At 35.2% G+C, this 18684-nt stretch overlaps 1 protein-coding gene across 1 annotated transcript in view; it reads left to right on the top strand.

The window, feature by feature from the left end:
- The window catches only part of FAR1 (fatty acyl-CoA reductase 1), a 52641-nt gene that overhangs the window by 4230 nt on the left and 29727 nt on the right, over window positions 1-18684 (top strand). Inside the window, exon 2 of the mRNA XM_054586073.1 lies at window positions 13022-13217. Within this exon, the coding sequence (XP_054442048.1) occupies window positions 13029-13217 (189 nt within the window). The 5' untranslated portion in view covers window positions 13022-13028. The remainder of the gene's footprint in view (window positions 1-13021; window positions 13218-18684) is intronic.

Genomic DNA, 18684 nt, shown 5'->3' with positions numbered 1-18684 from the left:
AAGACAGCCCCACAGCAAAGAATAATTTGGCTAAAATGTCAGTAGTTCTAAGAAACTTCACAAACCACTTTTGAAATTTTCCATCACCTCCATTCACTGCACAAATCTTTTTTTTTTTTGCATTTCAGTTGCGTTTTTACCTTTCTTGAAATAATAAAGCATAATACAGCAAAAATGTTGTGTATCTTCTTCCATCCTCAATATTAAAATAGCTGCACAAAAATTCACCAGTTTCGATAAGTTTTTTTTAAGTGCACACTGATATGACAGCTGTTTTGAATGAAGTTGAAGACAACTAAGCACTACTAGAGCCATCGTAAGGGAAAAAACTAAAGGAACTTTTTGGCTATCACAATACATTTAAATGTGTTTTCACATTTTAGTATTTTTTGAAGTGAAAATGTATTTACCGTGCTATATTTATTTTAAAATTTTTATGAAATGGATACAATGTCTAAATGTTTAATGTGTCTCAGAATTGAGGTAGTATGGTATGTGCATATAGTCTTCTTGTACATCTGTATAAGCAATTTGTTGCGTTCATTTTTTTCCCTACCTCCTCTCTTTACTTAGCCAAGTACTTTCTCTTTTGGTATGGTATAATATAGAACTGAAGTTTATATTAATGATAAAGTAGTCATTTTCTTTAGCTAATGAATATTATAGTGTAGAAGAAAATATTTTGAAGTAGGAAATCCACATTGCACTGTGAATCAGCAGGTCTGAGTTTTAATTTTGGTTTTGCTAGCAACTTAATGTGTGACTAGAGGCAAGTCACTTCCCCTCTCAGAGTTTGTTTCCTCATCTGTAAAATGGAGTGGGGAGGAGAACTCCTAGGCCTAGAACAAACTGTGTGCCCTATTTCTAATAAAAAATGTGGATGCCATAGATCCCTTTCCTAAAAACTGAATTCATTGCTTTTTACTATTTTTTTCTTTTTCTTCATCTCTGTCTTCCCCTCTTGCCCGCCCCCCACCCCCCACCCATGGATCCTTGAAGGTTAGATTTTTAATATACTAGAATGGTGAATTATTTTTGATATCCTACATTTACTAGGATAGGATATCTGAGAAAGTAGGTACCAATAAATAGTTAATGAATGAGTAAATATGTTTTATCTGAGTTAATAAGAGAATCATTTAAATAGAATACCATCCAGAAAGCTTTTGCACTTCCATTGAAAGGTAATTCTGCCTAAAGAATGAAATGTGTTTTGTAAAGTAGATTTATCTGCTCTCTACTGGGAAAGTGTACACAGAAGAAAACTATTGGGCCTGTCCATAAGAAGGTCTCTGTTCTGGTAGAAGAGGCAAACTTCTTTAAACTTTGTATTATGGGAAATTGCCAACGTAAAAATATAATAATATACAAAAAAGTTTTTAAAAGATTTTATTTATTTATTTTTAGAGAGAGGAGAACGGAGAGAGAGGGAGAGAAACATCGATGTGCGAGAGATATATCAATTGGTTGCCTCTCATACCCCTCCAACTGGGGACCTGGCCAGCAACCCAGGCATATGCCCTAAATGGGAATCAGACCAGCATCCTATCAGTTCACAGGCCAGCACTCAATCCAGTGAGCCACACCAGCCAGGGCCAATAATGTACATAATATTAATATACCCACTTTATTTATTTTGAAGATTTTCTTTATTTTTAGAGAGAGGGGAAGGGAGGGAGAAAGAGGGAGAGAAACAGACATTAGAGAGAAACATTTATTGGTTGCCTCTCATGTGCACCTGGACTGGGAACTGAACCCACAACCCAGGCATGTGCTCTGGCTGGGAATCGAACCTGGGATCCTTTGCTTTGAGGGACAACACCCAACCAACTGAGCCATACTGGTCAGGGCCATATCATCAGTTTTAACAATTACTAGCTTGTGGTCAACCTTGTTTCATCTGTACCTCCATCCACTTCCCCATTATTTTATTTTGAAGCAAAGCCTTAGACATTTTTACCACTTATTACCAGATAGCATGATAAGTGTGACAATAGACATGCTAATCTAAGTGAAGTCGAAATTTTTTAATATATATTTTAAGAATATGAGTTATACTCTGCTGGGGAAGAGAAATTAGACATAATAATCTGTAGGGCAGGGATAATGTAATTGGGGAGACTGAATGGACATATATAAAATAGAATGTGGTGAGATCATATACCAGAATTGGTTATAGGGATTCCAGGTGGGAAATGACATTATTTCTGGATGAAAGTAGGATTTAGATAGGGAGAAAGAACATTTAGGGGTGGAAGTGAGGGTAATCACATGGAGAAAGCAAGTATAAAATTTTATTTTATACTTACAATGTAATTTTAGCTTTATAGAATAAGTTATATCTAAATGTGTATTTCTCTATATCTTTTAGATCCCTGCGAAATGTTATTGACATACTGTAGATCTTACATCAATACTTGAAAGAAGCCAATTGCTGTGAAAGAAGCCAGTTTGTTGTATTACACATTAGGATACACTATTTTGTGAATGTATCACTGTGGTGAATTATTTGACACATACCATTCATTAAAAAGTCTTCTAAATATCTTAGTGCTACATGTACTAATGGAGTCTTTTTGTTTAGGATGCTTGTGTGTGGGGGGGGCGGTCAGTGTTCAGGTATGTCGTATTGAGGCTTTAATTGGTGACATGTGTGTATTTAAATGTTAACAAGTTGACTGTTTTGGAATTACTTTGAAATATCTAGTTTATATTATTACCTTTTGTGGAATTTTTGCTAGTCACACGAACCATCCTTGAATTTAAGAAATTCTTACCATTATATCTTATTATTTTGGAGTATTGACTTAAATATTTTGAAATATTAACTGGAAATAAAATCTTAAGGTATATTCATAATACAGAGATTCATAGTCAAAGGTCATGAACCTGTTTGAGTATCTCCTCAAAGCTTTGTGCTGTCTCTTCAGAAAAATGTACATATACACTTAGTTTTTCATACAATTTCTGAGCGTTAATAAGACACTCAGAACCTACTCAAATATCCTTGCGGGTGTATGGATTCTGATTTAATAAGCCATTCTTTAATCCATAGGCAGAAAGCCTACTGCTAAAATTCAACTCAAATTTATTACTGTGTGTACTTGCTCACCTTTTACAGTGTTTTAAATTATTGAGTGATAAAATTATACAACTCATTATGCAAATGTTTAATTTAAAAAAGTGTACCACTTCTTAATTGGATTCTTGTGGAAAAACAGGCTATAGCCAGTTTAATAAGTATGTTGGAATGATTTTTCCAAAGATTTTGGAATAAGTGATTGATACTTTATATAATAGCTGCCATTTATTATGAATTAACAGAAAGTAGAATATATGACATAAGAATGAATAAATGCATAAATACATTTGTTCAGACATAAAAGGAAAAACTTCTTTGACCTGTCTTGCTCTTACGTAGTTAAGATATATGGGGGAAAGGATCTTTGAAATATACTGAGGTTCATATTTGCATTAAAATAACTCCTGAATGTGATACAGGGGTTTAGAAACAGGTATTGGGCCAACAAAGGATTGATTCTCAGTGAAGCCCAGAGATCTTGAGTGTTTTAACATCCGTCTAGTTTCAGGGATGGTCCCAAATAAGTTTCTTAGAAATATGTTGTTTTAAAAACTTGTGGGTTACACCTAAAGTGCAATCAGAATAATGGTTACTAGCATATGCAGAATCCTCAGGAGATAGGAACAGGTGAATTAGCTGCTAATTGGGATATTTGACTGCAGGGCAGTGCATAGGCTGTTTGAAGATCAGTGAATATTAGGTGTATTACTTTAAAGTGATAATCCTTGTGACCTGTTAGAGAGTTAATAATTCTCTGAGTATCTAATGTACTATTAGGAAACAACTTATTCTTATATCTAATAAGTAACAGATACATAGACTTTGAGAGCCAGAAGATGACATAACAATCAGTGATTTGTTCTGTTCAATGAATTTTACGAAAGATCAGAGCAGTTAATTAACTTGTCCAGTGTCAGGTGGTTAGTGGCATTCCCAACAGTGTAGTTAGTTAGTCCTACCTGATGTTTTGTAAATGTTTGCTTATATATTTTGGCTGTCTTTTCATTTTGGATCTCAGTTTCTGGAGAAGTATCTTAACACTAGGGTTTTTGGCATTGTGACTTTGATTCTCAATTGCAAAATTGACTAAGAATACCCTGAATTTTTATACTGCAGTGTTTTTATACTTTGTTATGCATGTTCTCATCCCACCTTTAGCACAATAACCCATGGGTACAAGACTTATTGGGGTAGGTTTCTTAGGAGCCTACATCAGTTTCACTGCTGGAAACAGACTAAGAAACCAGAAAGTCACCACTTTCCTTATGTTTTTCTATATGTTTCTGGACTGATGATCCCTGCCTCGCAGCATTTAGTTGAAAGCTTTATCTGTGAACCTGGCAAAGTTTTAAAGCTAAGCCAGGAAATGATATTTGAGAAGAGGGTTTTTGTTACAAGATTTAGACATTTTAAGACATTTCTGGAAGCTTTTCACTCAGAAGTATAGACTGGGAAGGCTTATTGCAAGTGTAGAGAAGTTAGTACTTCCATGAAAGGCCCTGATTCCAAGTCCTTATATCACATTTAGTTGGTATAGACTTGGTGGCCAGGGAGAAGACCTGCCCCTACAATTAGTGACCCCCATAGCCAGGGTAAGGACTCTTAAAACAATGGCTCTCAAGCCGTTTTAATCCTTTCCTTTAGTTGGGTCATTCTTTAGCTCAATAATTCCCACTTTCTAGTGGAATATTAGCAACTAATTGTCAAGGTACAAGCGTTTGTGGCGGAGGGATTTTCTTCAGCAGTTAGGGATATGGGTGACTCCTAATTGAATCACACAAAAAATATACTACCTCTCTTAAAGTCTAAACTAATTAGAAAACTAGGCCTAAAATCCTAGTGATACAATTGTGTAATACATTCTGTTAATAATGAAGTTCAACTAATGGTAATTTTTAAACAAAAAGTGAGAATAATGGTAATTGAAAACTATGACCTGCTAAAGACAATACAATCTCACTGGCAGTGAGTGTCCCTTTTGAAAATTAAAGAATTCAAGCTTTTAAGTGTACGTATGTTGTAGGAGCTTTGCAGCATTGTGGGTTGCAGCCACTAGTTATTACTTGTATAAAAATTAAAGTCTTTGGTACATCTGATCACATGCTCATTTTTGTAACCCAACTTAAGTTTATTCATAGGAGCCTTATGGATCAAAGGAAGGTCATGCCCTCTACAATAAATAAATTATAGTCCATGGGTGGTTGGGTCCATTTTCAGATCATTACCTTAGAAGGTAATCCAGTGTATTTTGGAACATTGTAGTTTTGTTTTCTGAGTCTGAAAGTATTAGGATAAAAATTTCATGTCTTAGCATGAGAACATTTTTATTATCGTAAAGAGAGACTATAGTACAATAGTTTTGTCTGAAAAAGAACGATTTGTGACTTATGGCAATTACTTGTAAAAAATTGTCTTCTAAAATGACATTGAATACGTTTTTGCAAGTAATGGAACAGTTTATTACCAAACTGTGTGTTAGCAGGAGCACAGCCTCTCTTCTCTTGGCTTCAAAGTAGAGAAGCTACCCTATTGGTACAGACCTTGAGGAGAGAAACAAAGAAAAATGGATATTGCTGAGAAATTTGTTTTCTTGTCAGCAGATACTTTAATGCTGTAAAATTGATAGTTCTTCTCTGATGGAGAACTTCTTAAGATGTCTTTGTGGTTTTTACATCACTCAGGAATTCTGAGTGCCTAATATTTTCCAGGCTAATGAGTCCTTAGAGCCATTTTTAACTCATGCCATAGTGCCATTTTTACGGAGCAACACCAGTGTACAAAATACTTGTATAGTGCCCTAAGAACTAATGAACCTATTGAGATTCCTTTTTATCAAGAAGTACCTTCAACATTGAGGAAAATAGGATACAGAGAGTTAAATACTGGTATCAGGGTCTGTGTAGGCAAACAGAGTGGCCATTATATCTACTTCAATGAGTGCTTACAACAGGGTTGGACACTAGCATCTTTTATTGAGAAAGAAATGTTAACTAAGATGCTACAGCTATTCTTTTGTTTGTGGAAAAATGCTTTATAAGCCTTAATTTTTGAAAAGGAATCCACTATTCTTATTAGATTGACAACAGTAGATAGTTTGTGCATTTTGAGTTTGCATTTTGGCCCTTTATTTGCTGCTTACAACTTACTTTCAAAGGATGTTTTCTTTTATGTTAAATCTTAATCAGAATACTAAAGAACCACTAGACCAGTGGTTCCCAGTATGCTTCCAGATGGGAGTCTATCAAAAATCTGAAAAAGAAAGTATATACTTACCTACAAGGTGAGACCTCTTCATACTCTAACTAAAATGAGTTGGTTTTCTTTTGTCTAGAAGTGTAGGAATTCCAAGTGATAACTTACTGGTTAGAAACTCATATTTAAGTGAACATGGGAAAATTATATTTTTATTCAGTAAATGAGATTATTTTGATAGGCAAAATATTTCCAAGTGGGAGACCCATGGGTTCATATGTTTTAAAGGTGTTTTTGGTGACTTAAAAAAAATGTGGTCAGAAAGAACTCATTCCCTAGTCCCATGGGTTAAATAGTTGACAGTTTCAAGAGTAATAGTTAACTTCACCATTCCTTTAGTGGTAGATTGTATTTTCTAAATCTGGTTGTAACAATATCTCCCATCTCACATGTTTTTCCAGTGTGCCCTGGACTTTCTTCTCACCCTGAGGTAAAGTTTATGTCCCCTTTCCATGAATTTTGGGTGGTCTTTTGAATCATTTGTAACCAATAGAATGAGGCAGAAGTTACATTGTGTGACTCTCAAAGTGGGGTCAAAAAAGAAAAGACTGTCGTAGAGTCTATGTAGCTCACTAGAATACTGGTCTTGAAACTTTTTGCAGCTTGTAAGCAGTCTAGTTTGAGATCGTCATTCTCCAGGGAAACCCAGAAACGACCTCATATGTATCTAGGATCAGGAGTTAGAGACTTCAGCTAGAACTGCTTAGCCAAGTCCTTCCCAAATTCTAACTTACAGATAATTGTGAGAGAGAATAAAATGATTAGTGTTGTTTTAAGACACTGAACTTTAGAGATTTTTGGTGTATAGCAATGGGTAATCAGAACCCCCCCTCTTTTTTGCCCTGAATCTGTAACTATTGAGATGTGACAATGTACAGATATACAGTCAGGAATACACCCCAATGATTTGTTCTGGAATCTGAATATTAACCTTATTTTGATCTTCTCCCTTTATATATCAACTTTTTTCTATCATTCTTTCTTACATTCATTTGGAAAAGCTATTCCAACTTGGGTATTTAATGAGAAGGCATTTTGGTAACTGAAACTGTGTCATGTGTATTGGAAAGTGTCCGTGATATATTTATTATGGCACGAGAGCATAAGTATCATATTTAGAAGGTTTTTGCTCTGTGCCTTACTTTTAGTTTCTATGCTGTTTGGCTTTCTGTTAGTTTCCTAGGGCTGCTGTAACAAAGCACCACAAAATGGGTACCTGAAAACAACAGAAATCTATTGTTTCACAGTTCTGGAGGCTAGAAGTAAAAAATCCATGTTCCCTCTGAAACCTGTAAGGGAATTCTTCCTTGTCTCTCCCTACCTTTTTTTTTGTTGGCAAATTAGGTGTTCCTTGGCCTGCAGCTGCATAACTCCAACATCTGCCACCAAGAAGTGCTTTTGTTGTGACATGGAGTTCTCCTCGTGTATCTCTGTGTCTTCACGTGGCCCTCTTTTAAGGACACTAACTCTAGTGTGACATCATTTACCATAACTAATTACATCTTCAAAAACTTCACATTCTGAGATACTAGGGGTTAGGATTTCAATATATCTTTTTAGGGGAAACACAGTTTAATCCATAACAGGCCATAAGGGAGATGGGTATAATTATATTCTAACCATTTACACATTTTTATTCCAGATTAGATGTGAATGGGGTTTTTAATCAGTGCCCATGAGGCACTGTTCTCTTCATGTTGTCCCCCTTCCACCCAGCATACACACACAATACACATAAAAAATTGACAGTTTTAAAGTGTTAGGCTCATTGACCCCTTTGAGAATGTGATAACAGTGTATTCTTTCCTAAAATAAGATTGAGATGTAAGCATGGATATGGACACTTGTACACACAGATCTAAATATATACATAAAAACACTCAATATTTTGGATGAATCTTTAACATATTCTTGGACACACCCCCTACCTGTTCATGAACTTCTGGATTAGACAGTTAATACTTTCCATGGTTTTGAGATACCCAATCCCCATTTTCCTTGCAGTGGAAAAACGTACAAGGGCCAGGGGAGGAGGAAGCAGAGGAATATATACGAAGTCTGTCCAGAAAAGGTCCAGCCATTGTTAATAATATAATGAGAACAATTTATGTGACATCAGTGTAACCTGGCAAGCAAAGAGTGGATTGGAACGCACATGCCATTGTAGACTTGACTTTACTAGTCAGTGAGGTGGTAGATGCCATTGAGTGAGCATGTATACTATGTGGCTGTCCCATTCAAAATGAGCGAGTAGAGCAATGAGTCTGCGCCAACTTTTGCATTAAGCTTGAACATTCCTCTGCGGAAACTATTTGGGTGGTTCAGAAAGCTGCAGCTATGGGCAACTGGTGATTGGCAACTTCATCATGACAGCACACCCACTCATGCTTCATGTCTTGTGCAGAGTTTTTTGGCGAAACATGAAATCACCCAGGTAACTCAGCCCCCCTACAGCCCAGCTTTGGCACCCTGCAACTTCTGTTTTTCCCAAAACTAAAATCACCTTCGAAAGGGAAGAGATTTCAGATCATTGATGAGATTCAGGAAAATATGACGAAGCAGCTGATGACGATTGGGAGAGCTGTGTGAGGTCCCAAGGTTTCTATTTTGAAGGCGACTGAGGTATCATTGTCTTATGTACAATGTTTCTTGTATCTTGTATCTTCTTCAATAATTGTCTCTTATTTTTCATGTTACATAGGTGAATACCTTCTGGACAGACCTCGGATATAGAATTCCTTCATGGTCACTGTAATTCAATTCAGTTTTCTTGGGGATTTTCATATTTATGTGATATTTACCATGTGCCTATCTCTATTCCCACCCCATCCCTCATATATAATCTTTGTAAATATAAATTTACAATTTACAAAATGGTAAATAACATACTTATGTAGAGAAGAATAATCTAAGTTCTTCTAGACCTGTACACAGTAAATAAACAGACCTTTATATCTTGACCTCTTTAAATTCTGTTATTTTTTGTTTATTGTATCAAAATATTTTTTAAAAAGGGTAGTGGTTTAGGGTTTCTGAGTCTGTGAGAGGATTATATTCTGTGCTCTTCTTCACTTGTAGCCTTTTCTCCAAAATAATGCTGTCAAAACCTCAGTCACTCACATCTTAATGGGCTTTCCCTTGAAAACACAGATTTTTTTACACACCTTGAAAAGGCTACCGGTCATGTCTTCATTTTGTATCTAGTCTATGGTATATCTATATTTATGAAGCCTGGCATTCATTTGTTGGCTTGTTTTTGAAGCTGTTACAGCAAACAAACATTTACTGTCCATTTTACAATGATATGCAAAGTAACTTGATAATACTGAAATCATAGGCAATGCAATTTTAGACCATACTGGTTTCTGATTGGTGCCTTTCTTATCTGTAGTTCATTTTCTGAATGTGGAATATTGGGAATCATTATTTAAAAAAGGGTTGGCAAATTATGTCCTACAAATTGTCTTCCTGTTCTTATAAATAAAGTTTTATTGAAATATAACTGTACCCATTCAATTACTTACTACCTGTGGCTGATTTTGTGCCTCAAATGGCAGAACAGAGAGAGTATTTGTTACTAAGATTGTATGGCCCACAAAGCTGAAAATATTTACTACCTGACCCTTTACAGAAATTTTTGCCAGCTTTTGGTTTAGAAGATGTTGGAATTCTTTCTTTTTAAGGATGTTTGAAGGTTTTTTTCTTACCTTTTTAGTTATGGAATGGAAGGAATACACAAGACCATTTATCTCAACTTGACTTTGGGTTTACGCACTGAAAGCACAGAGGAACCTGTGTTTAAAAGGAAGACAACTGAACAAACCTACAGCTGTAGGTGGTGGAAATTTTGTAGTAGTTAAAACAAGGAACTAAGATTCCTTGCAAATGCCATTTGTCAGGTTTTACTCTTTGTGTTCAATATATACCGGTACAGAAAAAAACATACAGGTAGAGCAAGACTAGACTTCACAGCAGAATTGTATCTGATAGTTCTGTGTACTTGACTGCTTGGTGAATGAACATAGTGGATCTCTCAGGAAGGGTATCTGACCTCAAGATCAACATTATCTTGAGGGGGGATGAATTTCTCACATTCTGTTGAGGAAAGCCAGCCTGTTAGCATCCTGTTCATCAACAATTCCATAGTTAAATTATCATCTGGTTTTTAATATAACAGATTTTCCATCTAATAAATAAATGGAATGAAAATTTGAGTAATAAAGATTAGCATTGTTAACACAATGTGAGTTTTATTTTCACTTTAAGAAGGATAAGTATTTTTTCTTTCCCTAATAACATGAAAATTAGTCTGTAGATTGTTAGAAGACAAAAGATAGTGAAGACTGACTAATTGAGGGGAACATTTGTCTTTGATTTTTCTATTTTATGAAAACAGTGGTTTTTAAAAAATGTATAATACATGCACATAGTACATAATTTAAAAAGGCACAAAGGGGTGTTTAATGAAGAGTAGCTGCCCCTCATTTCTATTCCACAATTATTCATTTCTTCCTTTTAGAGGCAACCACATTACCAATTCTTTGGCATTTTTTTTTTTTTTGCCAGAAATAATCAATGTATTTATAAGCATATGCATACTCTTTTTTTATTCTGTTTCCATAAAAGGCGATATTGTCAGACATTATTACATCTTGCTTTTAAAATTTATCATGAATGCTATTCCATAACAATATATGTTAAACCACCTCATTCATTTTTTTTTAATAAGAAGCAGAGTTTGTTTGCCCTGTCTCCTGTTGGTTTTTTTTTACTTGTTTTCGGTGTGTTGCTGGTGTACAGAAATATGTTTTTTTCCTATGTAAACCTTATCTAGTGACCTCACATTCACCTGATAATTCTTCTAGTTTGTGTATTTATTGGATTTTCTATGTACATCTGAATTTCAGATTTCCAAGTGCTATCTTATTTTTTTTTCCTTTTTCATAGTATTTTGTTATTTTATGGATGCACTATGCTTGTAAATGGCTTGGAGGATATTTATTAGAATTTAAATTCTCTTTAAATTTTTAATTACCTTAGTTTCCCTTGTGATTGATTCTATTGTTTTTTCACTTTGGTTGCTCTTACTTGGTAGGTATTTCATAGATACCTGTTTGGTTATCTGTTCATGTTTACAAAGGACTAAGATGGTTGGTTATGGTAGCTGACGTCGGCTTCCTCTGTGTTTTGAGGTCTGTTTTTCCAAAATAACTTTTCTCCAAATGGAATTACTGATTGAGAGCTCTGTATGAGTTTAAGGGCCAGTAGCAGCAGCCAGTTAGGCTACGGACCTAACACTTATTCTGGGCCTCCAGTGCTTTGAAGACTTTTCTTTTAGTTTGTTTGTTTTTTTTTTTCCTTTCTCCTTAATCCCCCCACCTCTCCTGCCTCCATTTGTTTATGTTTGGAACAACCTCAGGCTCAGCCCTACTTCTCTTTCACCCCCATGCTGAATGCTCTTCTCCACAGATATGGATGCTAGGCCTGGGGAACCAAAGGCTATACAGGAAGTGAGACTGTCATGAGTGGCTCTGCTCTTTTGTGAGCAGTCCTTTAATTATCTTGGTTTCCCTTAATTAACCTTACTTTCCTGGGTTTGGTGTTTTCTGTTTAGGAGGCAGTGACAGCTCTTGCTTCCTTATAGTCCTTGCCTATGCTTGTTTTGATTGGGTTGTTATTTCTTCTGCTATGGCTTTTCTATCCAATTAATCTCATCTGTTTCCATTAGAAATTCTTCTCTCCCCTCCCTGCTTGTTGATGGGCTCTTTCTTATTTTTTGATTGTCATGAATTTATTCTTATAATTATGAAAAATTTGAACATAAACCACATGTATCTACTTCAGAGCTTAAATAAAACATAAATGTAATTGAAACTCCTTATTCTTTTCTCCGATTCTATTGCAAACCCTCTCATGCATCTATTAATATTGTGTGTATTTCTAAACAATAAAGAACAGTGTTTTGAATATGTTTGAACTTTGCATAGTGACATACTGCATGAATCCTTCTGCATCTTGTTTTTTTCCACTTATCATGGTTCTTTTGTTTATTCATTGTCTTAGCATACTATCTTTTCTGTTATTGCGGTGGAATTTGGGTAAAGAGGGTAAGTCAGCCCATGTGTTTCTAGTATGGCTTTTTTTAAAAGGGAGATTGAAGCACCTTTTGGATATGTCACTATAGACACGTAGGAGAAGGGACGTGGTGTACCTCTTCTTGTTTCAACTGATGATGGGCGAATATGACACCTCACTGTGTCATACAAGCCAGGCAATTGAGTCTTGCTGCTGACCTCTATTTGGTGTTATAAATCCTTTTGGAGACAGAGAGACACCATTCATTCGTTTTAGGGTTTAACTGAGGTTTAAATGAGGATATGAGTTCCTATTGCTGGAAGGGCTTTTAAAGGCCATTTAGCACAAGCTATACTAACGAAACGCAAGCCCAGAAAAGGTGAGTGACTTCTCTGAGGTGATCCAGGGAAAAACCCAGGGATTGGAATCTGTGGTTACAGTTCCTTCTTTTCCACCCTACTGCAGTAAACCAGAGGTTAAAGGCTCCTTTTTGTTAATACTGAACTTGATTTTTGCCTGTCCTTTAAAATATTAATTTGAATACCAAGAGATTTTATACATAGAATCAATGTAAATCTTTAAATTGATGTTTACTTGTTGTGTTTTCCTTAGGATCAGAATGGTTTCAATCCCAGAATACTATGAAGGCAAGAACATTCTCCTTACTGGAGCTACTGGTTTCCTAGGGAAAGTACTTCTGGAAAAGTTGCTGCGGTCTTGTCCTAAGGTGAATTTAGTGTATGTTTTGGTGAGGCAGAAAGCTGGTCAGACACCCCAAGAGCGAGTAGAAGAAGTCATTAGTTGCAAGGTAAGTGTGGAAAATAATTATGTGTGGTGTTTGTGTGTATATTTCTTCAGTATCCTGAAGAAAATTAATAAAATGTACCCTAGAGAATGGCAGTAAACTGGATGTGACTTGTGATCAGTAGGAGGAAAAAAGTTTTCCCTATGATGGGCAGAATTTTGTAACAAGTTCTAAATTTCTTTCATGGTAGATATTTAACTTTTTTTAGACAATTTGAGGCAGGTTATTTATGATTACTAGATAGTTTAAGTAGACTTCAGAATGTAATAATAATTAAGAGGTAGTTTCTGATGACCTCCTGTGCTGCAAGACACTGTGCTTTCATAACATTAAAAATTGGTAAGTCCTCATTGCTCCCTAGAGCAGTATTAGGGTGTAGCAAAGTCACCTATTCCCATTTGACAAATACCACAATGACAGAGAGGTCAAATATAATATAAGAATATGTCATACATTTTGAAACTTTAGAAAAATATAGGAGTATGCAAAAGTAGGTTTACAGTAGTGAGTACATGAAACAGTTTATTCTTGTATTATTTATTAATTATATTATTTTCCATACAAATAACTGCAAACCTACTTTTGCTTACTCCTCTATTGCTAAGAAAAAATGGAAATGAGCTGGAGTAAAGTTATTTTACAATCATAAGCTTTTGAATTCTCTCAAAATGAATTAATTTATCTGACATTGATTCATAGTAAATTTAGGTAGTTAGCTATGTAATGTTTTAGTTATCGGGTAGGTATGGGGTACCTTTTAACCTTCTATGACTTCTGTTTAAAAAACAAAAACAATACCAGAGACCTCCTAATCACTCTTGAGTTAAAGGTTACTGAAAAGTGGCAAAAGATACAATGATTAATTATAGAGTTACAACTCTTCAGAGTTAAAAAATAAATAATTTATTTGACAAGATTTGTTTTCCAGTATGTTTTGGTCTTTTAGTAGAAATCCACAAAGCAGTTAATAGTGACTAACATTTATTGAATAATTATGTCAGGAGCTGTGTGTAAAGCACCTCATACGTATTTAATTATTACAATAACTCTAAGGTAATTCTGGTGTTATTCCCATTTATAAGGTCATATAGTTAGTGTTTGGGCCAATGTCTGAACTCTGGCAGATGTTGATAGATCCCATTTTACAAATACGGACAAGTCTCAGAGGTTATAATTTTATCTGAAGTTATGTAGCTTACAAATGTTGGAGATAAGGCAGATGACTTGGTAACAAATCTCTATTATTTTTCCATTGTAGAACATTATTTCTCCAAGGGATAAGAAAATAAAGGAAAGATGATGGAAGGCTTTGTGGTACAATGGGAGAAGTAGCCTTTAGAGTTGTATAGTTTACTAGTTACAAGAGTTGTAGCTGGTACACTGAGTGAAGGTAGCTTAATTTCCCAAAGCTAATGGCAGTTGATGCCCAAATTGACAAAATTGAGAAGAGAAGATGACAGAGAGCAGAAAAGAAGAGTGTGAAGGGCAGAGAATAACAGAGGTAACAAACAGCAGGAAGAAGAGTCAGGTTATGGGTTAGGGCAATAATGGGAAACATATCTCCTAAAAATGATAAAGTATGATAATGGAAGAACAGTTATGAGAAAAAGAGAAAAAAATACTCAGACCTGGAAAGAAGTTTGGAGGTGTTTAAATATAACTTTCTAATTGTCCTAATGTCACAGCATTATAATAAAATATAATAAATTATAATAAAATATAAAAATATTAACATGGTGACTTTGAATTAAAAGGTTAAACTATATTTAGGATATTTACTGAGGTATTTATTGTTTGGGAATGATTTCCATTCAAATATAACTTCAGTTCAGAAAGATAAACTTCACTCTATGTTTAGAGCATCCATGTTTTTCCTGCTTATATTCCCCTGCCCCCTCCCCATAAAGAGGTAGTTTTAGACCCACATGGTTTTAGCAGTGAAGTATAAAAATAAATTATTCGATACTATTAATAATGAGTTAAAGAATAAAAATATTTACCTGTGTCTCTATTCTTTATTAACTTAGTTTGTCCCCACATGAAAACTTTAAATAATTCTTACTTCTGGAAAAACTAATTTTCTCTGAATTATTTAAAAAAATATTCTACTTTTTTGAGTTACTCAGTAAAAGTATAACTCAAATAGCTACTAACACGTTTGTAACATTCTTCCCCATTGCCCCAAACTCTCATGTACTTGTGTGCCTCCCTCCCGCCACAAAGATATGGAGCCCTGCTATATTCTAGGGGCTGTTCAGGTTACCAGAGATATAGCAGTGAACAAAATAAAAGTCCCAGCATTCAGGGAATTTTCATTCTAGTTAGGGAGACAAGTTAACAATTATATAACATGTTGAATTGTGATATATGCTATGCAGAAAAGGAAAGCAGATAAAAGAAAGCAGATAAAGGGGCTAGAAAGTGATAGAGATGCTACTTTAGATTCGATGATCAGAAACGTTCTCCGAGATGACATTTGGGCAGAGATCTGAATGAAGTGAGGAAGAATCCTTGTGGGAATATGGAGGAAGATTGTTCAAAGCAGAGGAAATGGCAAGGGACAAAGCCTTGAGATGGGAACTGCTTGATAGGTGGAAAGAGTGTCAGGACAAGCTCTGATTTTTATTTTACTGGGAGCTGAATAAAGCACGTAAAGTAACTATTAAGTGCTAGAGTATTCTGTACCAACACTCCTCTGCAGAGCTCTCTGCCTCCTAAAATACAATAAAATCACTAGTTTATTATTCTTTCAAATTTTTGCTAGTTTGACCTGAGAAAGAGGGCTTCACACAAATAAAAATTTATACTTAACATGTGAGAAAAGTGTCGCTTGTATTAACTTTAAACTCAAAGAATGATCACATGAAGTTTCTATTTATTTTTAAAAGATGGGAGTTAATATTTCAATATTACCAACATAAGTAAAATAACTATGTTAGAAGAATTTGCCATCTTAAAGTATGGTAGGTGCAAAGTTCATTTTCAGTTTTTCCCCCAAGAAGTGAGAAGATAGACTGAGCTCTGTTCCCTGTGATTTAAAAATGAAAACCATTTGGTAAACTAGTGTAGGGACATGTTTTAAAAACATGATATAATTTCTAGCTTATTTTCCAGAGATTTTAATTGTAACTCTTGAGAAAATTATTTGAATTAGTAGATTGACTACAGCATGACACAGATTGATATCACTACATTATGACTACTTTTTTATACCTGCCAAATAGGTTGAAAGATCCTGTTTATTTCCTGAGGACAGTGCGATTCTCAAACTTTAGGTTTCTGGACCCCTTAACACTCTTCAGTTATCAGGGACTTTAAAGAGGTTTTGTTTTGTGAGGTTTTGCTTCAAATATCTTCTTGATATTTATCATAGTAGAAATAAAAAACAGTAATTTTTAAAGTAGAGAATATACGAGAAATTTTTAAAGTAAAGAATATACATTCCATTAGCTGTCAGAGTGATGTTGTCATCACACATACAGCCTTTGGAAAATTCCTGTCTACACTTGTGAGAGAAGGAAAGTGAAAAATGCAGATAATGTCTTAGTGTTAGTATGAAAATAGTTTTGACCTTGTGAACTACCTAAAATAGTCTTGGAGACTCCTAGGACCCTTAGACCACACTTGAGAACTGCTGCTGAGTAACAGTGTACAGTGTTGTGTAGACCATTTGGGGACAGCCTGCTGGCACATTTTTATGGATATACCTGGTTGGGGCAAATGTTCATATTTTAAGGTATGATTGGACTTTTACAGACATTCAAAATTAATTTGAACCTGAGCTTGGCAGTAAAGATTCAGAGAATGAAGTTGGGGTCAGAAACAAAAGTTATTAGAATGCTTTAAGCTCAGATTTGGTACGCGTGAGGAATCTAACTCTGTAGGTATATCCCCAGAAGGAGTTTTGATTACAGTATTTATTCTTATTCATTTTTTATTTTTCAGAAAACATTTATTGTGCCTACTTAGTGCTAGGCAGTTGACTTGATTCAAGGGGTTTACTTTGGGGATACATGAGATAAAGACCCTACTTTAATGGAGCCTATAGTGGAGAGAGTTCTTAAGAGGAAAGAGGAAAGGTAAAGGTGTCAAGTGAGATTGGATAGGAGCAGTTATTGAAGCTGATGTCTTGGTTGAAAGTGAGGACCTGAGTATAATGTGAAATATTTGGGCCTCCTCTCTGGGGTCTCCAGTGCAGTGCTTCTAAAACTTTTTCTCCACAGTGATTTGTAAAGAAAGTATCTTCTACTTAAAGCTTATAATTTTACTGAACTTTTTTGGTTTAACCTAAACATACGGACATTATATTCAACATAAAAATGCATTGTTCCAAAATATTTGTCTAAATATTTCCCTAGAATACTCCATAAATTATATCATTTTTCTTATGTTTTTTAATTCCTGCTTAGTACATCCTGCCACTTAATGCTAGGGCCACCTATTCTCGATTATGTGTTGCATTACTGCTGAATCACTAAAATGAATCCTTTTTATGTCAGGTAGCAGTGAATGTACACTTAAAGTTAGTAAGAAACTTTTAGGGAAGCCTGTAATGATTTTGACACAGGAATAAAGAGCAGGGGCAAAGAGTATATACCATAGTGGGACATTGTCTTATGGTAGAGTTTCTCAGTTTCAGGACTAGTGACATTTTGAGCCAGAAACTCCTTTGTTATGGGAAGCTGTCCTGTGCTTTGTAGGGTGACAACACCATTCCTGGCATCTACCCACTAGATGCCAGCTTTTTCCTTCCCTCACCCTCCCAGTTGTGACAACCAAAAATGTCTGCAGACCCAAGTATTCCCTGGAAGCAAAAATTGCACCAAGTTGAGAACTACTGATTATAAGAATGTCTCGGGGAAAAGAAACTCCATTGGATGGTGAGGATTAAATTAGAATAGTTGACCATGAAATAAATTCTGGAAGGGGAATAAAGTGTATAAAAGAGGGTAATAGTGAACTTAATAAAGTAAGGACTAATTGGGGTACCATTGGGGAAAAGTGGTATTGGATAAAGAGATAGTGGCTAGAAAAGGGAAGAGTATCAAGTTTGTGATGTAACTTGTGGATCAGCATGATCATGTCTTGGTGGAGATACCTGATAGGGAGGGGAATTTAAGGTCATTGGCAATCTGAGAGAATGAAAAAAATGAAATAAAATATTCAAGGTGTTAAAAGTACTTCTCTGGTCATTCCTCAGGTTCTTTTTTCTCTGCTTAACTCCTTAAATACTGATATTCTTCAAAGTTTGGTTCTAGGTCTTGATTTCTTCAAAGTAGTTCCAGTTAGGTGATTACTGAGCACTGTTTTATGTTAGATGGTTGTGTTTTAAATTGGATTTGGAAAAAGCTTTATACAGTCTGGACCTTGAGTACCTATCACTGCTGTTCCCAGGGCTACCTGTGTGTGGTGAGTAAAATCTTTATCCGTCTGGCTCTCTCTTCCGTTAACTGCAGACCAACAGAGCCAG

This window comes from Pteronotus mesoamericanus, unplaced genomic scaffold (assembly GCF_021234165.1).
Source record: "Pteronotus mesoamericanus isolate MK-2021 breed Mesoamerican mustached bat unplaced genomic scaffold, CSHL_Meso_final contig_90, whole genome shotgun sequence".
Taxonomy (NCBI): domain Eukaryota; kingdom Metazoa; phylum Chordata; class Mammalia; order Chiroptera; family Mormoopidae; genus Pteronotus; species Pteronotus mesoamericanus.
The sequence above is the reverse complement of the archived record's forward strand: the minus strand, read 5'-3'. Positions and strand labels throughout refer to the sequence as shown.